The 11,586-nt window shown below is 39.1% G+C and overlaps 2 protein-coding genes across 8 annotated transcripts in view; both read left to right on the plus strand.

Annotated features, from left to right (window-relative positions):
- The window catches only part of LOC109035698 (putative odorant-binding protein A5), a 119,639-nt gene extending 117,580 nt beyond the window's left edge, over positions 1-2,059 (plus strand). The window contains exon 6 of the mRNA XM_072301619.1: positions 1,143-2,059. Coding sequence (XP_072157720.1) covers positions 1,143-1,332 — 190 coding nt within the window. The 3' untranslated portion in view covers positions 1,333-2,059. The remainder of the gene's footprint in view (positions 1-1,142) is intronic.
- The window catches only part of LOC109041644 (protein D3), a 427,804-nt gene that overhangs the window by 124,340 nt on the left and 291,878 nt on the right, over positions 1-11,586 (plus strand). Inside the window, exons 1-5 of one of the 7 annotated variants that reach the window (XM_072301618.1) lie at positions 2,418-3,225; positions 5,283-5,511; positions 5,699-5,804; positions 7,038-7,116; positions 10,328-10,467. In XM_072301618.1, coding sequence (XP_072157719.1) covers positions 3,004-3,225; positions 5,283-5,511; positions 5,699-5,804; positions 7,038-7,113 — 633 coding nt within the window. In that variant the 5' untranslated portion in view covers positions 2,418-3,003 and the 3' untranslated portion in view covers positions 7,114-7,116; positions 10,328-10,467. Of the gene's footprint in view, positions 1-2,204; positions 3,226-5,282; positions 5,512-5,698; positions 5,837-7,037; positions 7,117-10,327; positions 11,585-11,586 lie in introns of those variants that run through there. The other 6 variants (XM_072301614.1, XM_072301615.1, XM_072301616.1 and 3 more) reach the window with 6 other exon arrangements.

Consider the following 11,586-nt stretch of genomic DNA (forward strand, 5'->3'; position numbering starts at 1 on the left):
ATTTGGTTTTTTGTTTTTTTTGTTTTTTACCTTTTGGAACCTACAGCCTTTTACAGACGTTATTTAGTGTCCGTAAACATCAGGGCGATAGGCGTCGCCGTGGTCTAAGCTTTTCAATTTTTCAAGGATTAAGGTGTCAAGTGGAGTCTATTTCAACAGATCCACTCATCACTTCCGATAAAATTTGTCGCCACTGCCGGAATTGGAACTCGGTACCTATTGACCTGGAGTTAGACGCGCTGACCACTAAGCCAACCTGGCCGGCATGTGGTTATCTCTCAGCAAAGTAAAAATTACGTAGACGCAATCATAATCAACAAAAAAAAATTAAAATAAAAGTAATTTTCCAAAATAATTTACTTCTCATTACAAAAAAGTCAATTTAAAAACAGCATGCACAGCGAATAAAGCAACAATATGAACACTCAAAGGTTGTAATGTCATACAGACAGGGAGCTTTCACATAGACTCTAATATGTCGAATAGTTTCAATGGACCACTAGACAAGGTACGAATTTCAGTCTCCTGATACATGTTTCTTAACCAAAATTTTACGTAGAGCACAATGTGCACAACGAAAATTGCCTACATTAACTCCTTGCGAAGATATTTAATGATTCTTGATGCGTGAATTAAAATCATCCGCTCGTGAAAAATCAATGCTCTACGTGATTCACATAGCGCGCTAAACGTTATCAAGACAGTCTCTGCTATTTATAAAAATCTGCCAACCTCGATCTTGACGCTTTTGCTCAGCTGTAGCAAATAGCGTATGGTTTGAACAACACATGGTGGGGAATGAACATTGCTCGATTGAGAAGCTTGCTGGAACCGTTGTGGTGCGCGATTTGACTCACGTAGAGCTTTGAGTTTCTTGTGAGCGGGCAGTTCTAATTCCTCGTGACCAATGTGAAATAAAAACGTTAATATCTTCGTTAAGGGTTTGTTTCAGTAATTTTCGTCGTGCGAATGGTGTTCTACGTGAAATTTTGGTTAAGAAACATGTATCAGATTGCTTAAATTAAGACTTTGTCTGGTAGTCCATTCCAAATTCGTACGCACTCTGAATTTGATCCTTTTTCTATCATGAAAATTGCATTTATTAATAGTATGTCTTGAATCTACGCTTTTCTTTTTTACAGTAAAGACGAACGCAGGGTCAAGTTCTCAAACAGGAAATTTGCGATGAAGTATAATCTCGGTGATCTTTATGCGGCTAATTACTTCCATTCGGAGCCTGAACCCCCAAGCCGGAAAGGCCCAGGGCCCGAAATTTACGAGAAGAATTATCGATTGAATGCCACTAAGACGGGTCCGAACGCAAATCCATGAACAAATTATTGAGAACTTCGGCTGTGATTCGCGGAACATTTTAATAATGACATTACGCAAAAGTTGTTCTAGGGAATTTATAACCCTTTCCCCACCAAATAATCAAGGAAAGAAAGAAATAACAGTCGACCTTTCAAGTTTGTTTTCTCAAGTGGATGAGTAAGGTTAAATTGTTTCGTTTTGAACTTATCGCTGTGTCAGGATCTGGCGGTGAGGCCAGATATTTTTGATGATGCCCGTATTTCGGACCCTATTCATGTACAGGACGATCGGAAGTATTGATGCTTGGAGAAAAATTGACAAACTTGAAATTTCTTTATTTTCGACAAAACTTAGACTCAAATTCAATCCTCACATTTTTACGCATAACATTATCATCTCTCTTTTAAAAAGGATTTTTTTTTTAAAACAAAAAAAAGAAAAAAAATGTAGAAAGAAAAACATGTTAGATAGACGTTTGTTCCTTTCCAAATCTGAGTTTTAAAAGTGTTTCTCCAATTAATAAATAAATTCACTCAAGGATACATTCAAGAAAATATTCAAATATAATCCCTTTTTTCTACTCGGAATAGAGCTTGCTTTCAATTGTAAAATTTTCTATGGAAAGGAGCCAATGAAACGCACACCCACAAAATGGAAAGTTTGAACCTTCTTGTATTTGAAAAAAAAAATGAAAAAACCCCTTACGTGTAACAAGAAAATTCAATAAAAATAATGTATCCGTCGATGATTTCCTTTTTTTCTTGCATCCTTGCTTTTTCGGGCGGTTATTAAAGACATCTCTATTTTTGTGTACTGATTAAAATATCAATTAAAACCAAACATTCATCATTCCTGAATACCATTAACTCAAGCGGAAAAAAATGTAAAAAAAACTTCAATTATTAGATGTTTGCAAGATCAGCTCATGAAGGCAATAAATCACATTAAGTCTCGGAGAAGTTTCCCAATGGGATATTGGCTTTTAGAAAACATAAACAAGACATTCTGACGAACACAATTATTTGTAAAGGTCTCAAAAGATGATGAGATGAATGAGAACGTTTTCTTTTTAAACTTCGCTCATTGGCGGAACCCAGAAAAATTGGCAACAATGTTTTTCTCCATTTAAACCTATGGGAATGTATCGATTCTTGGCGGGCCAGGTGCTCTGACAAGAATCGATTATTTAACATCGGATTATACAGTGGAAATCCGGTGTTGCCAAATTGCTGGATCCGCATCTGACTCCGCCACGCATGATTTGAAAATGATAAACGCATGAATTAATAAAATAGGCATTATTCGTACATTGTAGAAGATGATGAAGGAACATGATCAAAGGAATGTGTCAATACGTTTAAAACCTCCGCAAACCTCATCCTCTCCTTCCGTAAACTATTGATTACGGAAATGACTACGCAACTCTCAACTCCTCACTGTGCGACACACCTAAATTTAACCCAGTGAACTTCCCAGAATTTTCTCACTTAAAACTTGCACGTTAAATTCTTTGATCAGTGATTGCTCTCTTGACTAAGTTGTGTTGCAATTTCGTGCTCATTTCTTTTTAAATGAATAATTATACTGTGCCCGGTTTGTATTATACTGGCCTCCTCGCCTGATCCCCTTATTATGAGTGATCTCACTCCGTCTCCTGTTTCCTCCACACCCTTAACCAAATAAGAAACAATGAAAAATCCCATAATAGTGATCATTAAATTATATCATCTATCTAACTACTTAGTGGATGGAAAAAGAGGTTTTCGACAAAAATTCAAACCGGAGGATGACGTTGAACCTTTGTGTCCGCTCTTCCCTCACGAATGGCCTCCAGAAGAAATCGAAAGGAGATTAAAAGGCGATGATATTATACCAGATGTAATACCTTGCAGTCCCAAGTATGTAATTAACGTAAGTCAATGTCTATTTGATTTTAGAGTGGCGTGTTCCAGAGTATATGATTGACTGCATGTTATTTCAAATCTGCTGTAATGTTTTTATTTTTCACAAATTATCATAAGTAAACACCGAGAGCTTGTTGTTTTCTCTGAAAAATTCGAAACAACGGGTAGACTTACCATAATGTAGATTATAGAGAGAGTATCGCCATGAGGAGGCCGATTTTGATTGGCTCCTCCGTCTTGAGTATCATGGAGTTTTAGGATCCAAAAATGGCGGACGGCGTGAACACTTGCAAACATATAATGACCGAAAGTGGTTTTATTTGCAGGTCGCATGTTACGCCGAGACCTTTACTTAAGTGCATTAGCATGGCGCGTTTACATAGTTTTACAGCCAATGTGTGTTGCTATCGAGGAAACTCATCTTGTATAAAGTAAGGTTGACAGCGAGTGTGACTGAAGCACTTAGTGCCGCGTTACTCACGCACTAAGAGGTAATCTGCCGTGCTAAGGAAGAACGCCGGATGAACATTTGAGAGTTGCCAAATTTCCTCTCAGAAAATAGTTATTTTTGAAGAAAGTTTTGAATATTTCTCCTTGAAACTTTCGGGAACTTTAGGTGAAATTGAGAACAAAATTATCTGAAAAATTGGAGGAAAAACCTTCAAAATTTTTTCCGAAAATTGGTGATTTACCGAAGAAAATTTGGCAACGTCTAAAGGTTCATATGGCGTTCTCCTTAGTACGGCAGTAATGTCGTGTCTTCCAAAACTTTCTACTGGGCAAAAAATGACGCTATTAGACTGCCGACGGAAAAAAAACCACTGAAAGGTGTTCATGCGGAGTAGGTACAGAACTACAGAGCCTGTTTTGCAATTCTTGTTGTCACAATTCACAATCTTGTTTCTGGCTGTTTTACCTTAATTTGGTGAAAATTATGGTGCCCCATTTCAATATAGCAAGTTTCCTCCTGATTACACCTTTTGACCATCCACATTTTGCGAGGGCATATCAAAATAATCAATTTTTTTGTGTGTCTAAATTGCTCCCTATATTTCCAGCACGATATGTTAAAAAAATTGCCAAGAATTGCGCTCAGGAGGGGTTTCAATTTTCAATTTTTTTCGCAGGATGGGCCAAAACCTGAAAAACTTACCACATGAACGTTCCTTTAGAGGTAAAGATTTGGGAGGCCCGCACCAGTTACTGAGCCTGGAGCTCAAAAAGTCTCAATATGATCCTGAATAATTGAGATTCCATGCTCGACTATCATATTCTGTGTCATCTCCCTCGTAAACTTAAGGCCAGCATGATCCGATGGGCATCTTTAACGATGCCCGAGCATTTGGACTACATTTTGAAATTTGGAACTATAAATTCTAGCCTGGTTTAAATACAACGTATATGCCATTAATTTTCCTACGCACATAAGTGTTTTTCCATAAGAGCCAGAATTTATCGTTTCAAATTGCAAATGCAGTCCATTTGTGGTTTTACCATCATTACCTGTCACTTTCGGGCATCGTCAAGAATGCCTGGTCTTTCAAAGATGCTCAAACCTGGTCTTTACCCTTAATATTACATTTCTGGCATTTTCAAATATTCACAATTATTTTATCCATCAAATCTTTACATCACCTCATTTGGAATCTTGGTAAAGTTTCAGCATAAATTTGAAGTATAATGCTTTTGCCGCGATCACACGCTGAATGTGGGAGTTTATTTGGCTTGAATGTGGAAGTCATCGGCCCGATGCCTAAATTTTGCGCGTGACGCGTAAAATTCAGCAACGATTCTCAGCAACCATCGGACTAATGTTGGATTTGTCTGAACTATTCGAGTAGATTTGATACACATCTGGATGAAAATAACTCGAATTTGCCAAATTTCAGCTGTTGGGCGATGACTTTTGACTTCCACATTCAGCTGCCAAATGCAGCGTGTGATTGCGGCATTTGAGTGAACTTACAAAAAAAAAATATTACTAATAAACCTTCAAAACATGTCTTGATCGACTCTGCAGATGCATTTTCCTTAATCCAACTCATACCCAACGTCAAATTCCAGCGGATGACTAAATTTCTCGGGGTAATTATCTTGATCCTATGGTTCGTGAATGTTGGAGTTCTGCACAGTTTCATCACTATTCTCTGGTATCTTGCCACGCAGGTCACGTATATCCCCGGCGTCACAGTGTATTTTGGGAATAAGCTTGAGCCCGAGGAATTGAAAAAAGAGCCCGTGAAGTGCGGTTGGCCAGTCACACCGGGTCATAATTACACACTTATGTTGACGGGTAAGTGGAATTTCGTCAGAACTCTATCAAAAATGAAATCGTTTAACTCCACCGATGGTAAACACCAAAATCTTGACCAAGAAAGTCAATGTTCTCCTCACAGATTATCATTGAAATTCCTAGAAAATGAAATGCATCGTGCCTTCCGAGAACTTTATTCCTCATGTATAACATGTATCTTTCGTAGGGGCTGATGACCCGTCAGTTGCAAACCATATGAATCGTGAGTTTCTACAATGGCTGGTGGTTGACATACCAGGCTCTGATGTGCTTAAAGGCACCACAATTGCAAAGTATGCTCCTGTGATGATGCCGCCCGACACAGGTTATTTTTTCAAATCATACATTTTATCCGTAAAATCAAATTAGATATTGAGCAGAGTTCCTCCTCACTGGAAAAAAAACACATTGGATCTAGAGTCCAGACTCTTAGAAATATCGACAAGAAAAAATACTCTTGATTCAATCAGATTTAAGCTTAAATCAAGAACCAAGCCTCTTAATTTGAGCGGATTCCTTTTGATTTAAGCTTAAATCTGATTGAATCAAGAGTCCTTTTTCTTGTCAATGTTTTCAAGAGTCTGGACTCTAGATCCAATGTGTTTTTTTCCAGTGCTCTGAAAGTGCTGTTATTTTTTACCCTTACTACGGTTAATCCTTTCTTTTCCTACTTGAGGTAAGAATAGCCAAAGAAATCAAAGCACGAGACAAAACAATAATATTGCACTCCTACTATACTACTTTCTTTCTTTCCCGGAGTTCGGTTATTTTAATCTTCTTTACACCTCTAAGTTTTGCACCCGCACGCCGAGAAGTTGGTACCCGAAGTAATATCGTATCTAATTTATTATATTTTTTAATTTTTTTTTTTTTTAATTATTTACTCTCGTATCAACTTCTTTTACAGAAATAAGACATATTGTTGTAACTTATAGAGTAAATAGCAGTTTTCAAATATAAATATACACAATTATTATGTATTTTATCTAGCTTGGATGTCCGGGGACGAACACCGCGGAGCCCATCAGGAACGGTACAGTTCCCGGCAGTGGCGTGGCGTGAATGATCGATTATCGATATTCCTCCATTTGAACGTATAGTGAAAGATCGATTATTAAGGTTTTCGCTGCGAACACCCTGTTTATCGATTATTTTCCATAGGTTTAAATGGCAGATCAATCGATATATTGCAATTCACGCCACGCCACTGTTCCCGGTCTCCACGGTGTCCACCCCTGGCAGCCGACCTAGTATACACTCACCCCACAGTGATGGGGGTAAACCCTAACCTTATCAGTGGTTATCTAAATCTATATACATACATATATAACACTTAAACTAGTCCTTATGATTATAAACCACCCCCGAGGGGGAATTTGTCTATGTTAGGGGTTTAATCGCGAGCCGAGAAGTTGGTACCCGAAGTAATATCGTATCTAATTTATTATATTTTTTTAATTTTAGTTTTTGTTTATTCGCGTATCATTATTACAACACTCATGTGGAGTGTTCTCTCTTTTCCTCAGGTCTTCATCGTTACGTTTTTATCGTGTACGAGCAACCGAAAGTGAGGCCGAAGTGGCACGAACCACCAATCCATGATTTGTGAGTGCATACTTTTTCTTTTTAAAAAAAAAAAATGTGTAAAGAAGGTGTGTCATGTGTTACGCAACGTGTATGTATGTATAAGAAACAACATAATCGCCTCGAAACCCTGACAAAGAAACAACTTAAATTGAGACTAAGGCTGCAAATAATAAAAAGAACTCATAAAATGAAATAAAAAGCCCGGGACGTTTCGCAGGGATCACACCCGCAATTCTAACCGGCAAAAACAAAGAATATTAGAAAGAAGGACACTATGAGCCTCACCGCTGTAATTTTGAGTCTCACAATAACAGCGGTGAGGCTCATAGTGTTCTTCTTTTTAATTTTCTTCGTTTTTGCCAGTTAAAAATGCGGGTGTGATCCCTGCGAAACGTCCCGGGCTTTTCATTTTATTTTATGAGTTCTTTTTATTATTTGCGGCTGAGCGCGCCGCCTTGGGGAGGGGGGAGAGAGGGGAAGATGCATCCAGCAAACGCTACGACTTTTTGCCCTCTAGCGGGGGTTGACAGAAACACGCACTTTTCGGGAGAACCGGTAGCGACCCGGAGACCAGTCCTGCCTCGTCGCTTCCCAGCTCATCACCATTCCTCTCATCCAGTCCCGTTCTCCAGTTGCCAGCGCTTCGACTTGTCCTTCGCTTTCCTCGACCACTGCGCAGTCACAGCTTCTAGCCTTGCCTTTTGGATTTTTGCTCTTCCAGCACCTTGGTCTTTTTTCTTTGCTCATTTTTTCTCATCAGCATCCTGGTAAAGTTTATGATTTGCTTTCCACTCTCTCTCTCTCTCATTTTCTTTAGTTTTTTAGCTATCACTCGAGACAGCACTTTGACGAGTGAGTAGTTCTGTTTTCTTTTACGCGCAGTCGCAGGTGTTTTGTGTTCTCATTCTCCCTCATTTGCATTACGCCGTCGCCGTGTAGTTAGCTTACGCCTTCTCACACTTGTGATGAGTTTTGAGTTATGTTTTTACGCCGTCGCCACGCCTTTTAGTATGCCTAGCTAAGCACCACCTTTTGAGCCGCGGACATGTGAGTTTGCCATGGGGCTTCCGCCCCCTACGCCTTGGACTTGGCCAGCCGCCATCCATTCTAGCCTTATTATCAGCATGTGAGTAGTTGTTGTATATTTTGCGGGGGTATCCAGGTTAGGTTTAGTTTTCTCTTTCTCTTGTTTGCCATTTTCCTTCTTCTCTTAGGTTTTTCGCCCTTTTACCCATAAAAGGTCGTGGTCCCTCGTGCCATTTTCTCTGCCATTTAGCCACTTTCTTCTCTTTCCTTCATTTTCTTCTCATGCCATTTAGAGGGTCGGATAGGGGCCGCAGTCCCCCCGATTTCGACTTTCCTCAGCGGCCGTAGTCCCGATTTAAATTGTTTCTTTGTACGTATGAGTAGCTTTTACGGCGCTAGGGCGCTCTGCGACGCCTACCCGCGTCAGGAATATGTCATGGTAGAGATCCTCCGGAAGCTGGCATCTCTCCATCTCTTCACGGATGCCCTCTACCCACAGTTTGCTTGGACGCCCTCTCCGTCGCCTACCTGGGGGGACCCACTCCAACACCTTCTTCGGCAACCTGGTATCAGCCATCCTCTGCACATGCCCATACCATACCAATTGCTTGGTCATAATATCGTGCACAACTGTCCCCTCAACGCCCATTATCTCGCAGACACGTTCATTCCTGATGGTTTCAGGCCATTTTGTCAACGAGTTTTTGTCCGCGCACCTTTTTTGTCCAGTAGTTTACGCTCACACGTAAATAAGCAACATATTTTGGTCGGTATGTAAAATTACATTGACAATATGGAAATGAGAAATTGAGAGAGAAAGAGGTGTTGTTATGGTTGCTCATTTTCTAAATGAAATAATTTTACTTTCTCCTTTTGAATCGTCTTTTTTAAATTTTCAATGGTGAATCTTTCATTTTATTTCTATACGTAAAATATTCGATGTACAATATACCTTATATATGCATATGTACTTTTTTTTTTTTTCATTTTTTCTTTACGAAATTATTACTTCATTTTGAAAACAATTATATTTTTAAAACGTGGCAAATATTTGTAAAAAGTGACATTAATCTCAATGAGCCGCAGTTGTGCCGACAGAAACTTCAAAAATTAATAAAAGAGGAAAGAAAACCGAGAAGCACGCAATCTTTAGTTTCAACCCATTTGTACATCGATCTTTTAGAGTCAAATACGTCAAATTTTGAGCGTTTAGTTGCGCGTGCACCTCGCTGCAGCACAATAAAAGCACAAAATGTAAAAAAAAATTAAAGTGCTTTGGAAATCATTAAATTTGACACGGAGCCACCAATGTTTAAAAAAACACACATTATATTATTATTCTCCTATGATAAATTGGTAAATATTTTCCCCCATCAATTTAAATGAGAATAATCAATGCAGAGTGTGCAAACCTTTCAAAATCCTGAGTCAAAAAACGCTGACTATGCGAGTATGAATATTAAAGCCTAACAGAGCGCAGCGGCGTGCTGCTAGCGCGAGATGCTCACTGGCGCCTACAAACCTAAGTGAATACTTCACGCATGGCACAATGCTTGAAGTATCCACTTAGGTTTGTAGGCGCCAATGCGCGTTTCGTGCTGGCCGCCCGCTCGCCATTCGGCGGCGCCTGAAGCAACTATTTCGCAACAGAGGTGTTGCACAGAATTATACGGAATTGAACGTATTAAGAATGACATTAAAAGTACAGATCTTTCCTTGCAAAATAAATCAAGATACTTATCGTAGACAGGAAAAATCTATGAGCCTTTAGCTGAGGCAAATATAGAGGTTCATCCGGTTCAGGTATAACAAGGTGGGAATTTCTTGAAAGATAATTAAGTCCTGTTACACCAAAGAGGTGTAGAGAGTTTTAGTGAATTTTGTCTTATGGAATTGAATTAAAATTGCTCTCGGGACGTTCCAATTTTCAAAAAATTTCCAGACCCCCTTTTGCAGTTGGGGGAGTCCTCCCAGACTCCCCTTAGCCCAAGTTCTATATCCTTTCGTGCCCCCCCCCCCCCACAAAAAATTCTTAGTTCCGCCAATGACTAAAGGAAGGCTTTACTTTAATTTTCATGCCGTCAAAATCTACTGCTCGCAAGTTTACCTCTTTTGAATTACACCAGTCTTTATGAGATGAATGTATACCCTGTCCGCACCGAACAATGTATAATTGCTTTTCCATTTCCTTTATTCTTTTTAGCAATGACGGACATCGAGTGAAATTCTCAAACCAGAAATTTTCAAGGAAGTATAACCTTGGAGACTTATATGCGGCAAATTACTTCCACTCAGAGCCAGACCCTTTGGAGGATGATGATTTTGGCCCATCAATCTACGAGAAAAGGGCAAATTCTCGCCGCAGGAGGCGGGAGTAAACGGTGTTTCGGTGAGGAGTTTTAAAACTCTTCGAGCTGTCATTCTGGCATATCACTCTTAAAATAGTCGATTTTTCTTTTCTCCTTTCATTTTAGCTCTAAATTACAGCTCTTATTTTAGCTTGGGTCAGTTGCGCTGGTCACAAAATCGTGTTTTGATGTTTGATTCTTGTGGATCATGGAATTGTTAAATCAGCAATTTAATTTTTTCCATGAAGCAGGAAGAAACCATAGGCGTCACTACCGCGGTAGATGACGTCATATTAATAAATCTAAATTTTCAAAGCGCGATATTTCTGTTAATATTGAACGTGGAAAGTTGCTGTTTGGACAGATCTTATTATTTTCAGCTGATCTACAATCATCAAGCATCAAAATACGTTTGTGTGACCAGCGCAACTGACCCATTGATAATGCTACCTTAGTGCAGCTATTTTAAATTTGTATCACTAAGCAGGATATGTTTGAAAATTCATTACAGAGATCTCTTCTACCATCCTTTTATGAGGATTTAAAGTTTGGAACTCCAAAAAAATTAAAACTGCACTGAAAACAACCCACCAAACGCAATAAAGCTTTGAGGAAGAATTACGGACAAATTTCCGGTTGGGGGAGGGGATGTACAGTTTTGACGAGCTTAAAGCGCGAAAAGAACGTTTTCAAAGAGACTTTCATACGATAAAAAATCAGAGAGAAACCAGAGTGCCATGTTTATACCCTAAAACACGGTTCCTATAAAGTATGGTGGATTCACTCTCGGACACTATATTTTCCCCTAACCTTAGATAGACCGGAATTTTGGGAAAAACACAAAACTTTAAATGTTCTGATCAACTAGCTGCCGTTACGGTTATAAAATTCACGAAATTCTGGCTGAAGCTGGAATACGTACGCCCAGCTATATCAATGTCATGTTTTATTAGAGAGGAAATTAGAGGTTATCACATCCCATCAACTCCTTGAACACGTCATGAAGCCATTACTTACAAAACTTATTCTTGGAGACATCTGACGATGATAAGCAGTTTAAATTTCCTCTACAAAGTTCTGCAATGTTTTTAGTGCCTACCAAAACATCAAAGGT

The sequence above is a fragment of the Bemisia tabaci genome, chromosome 6, assembly GCF_918797505.1.
Source record: "Bemisia tabaci chromosome 6, PGI_BMITA_v3".
Lineage (NCBI taxonomy): Eukaryota > Metazoa > Arthropoda > Insecta > Hemiptera > Aleyrodidae > Bemisia > Bemisia tabaci.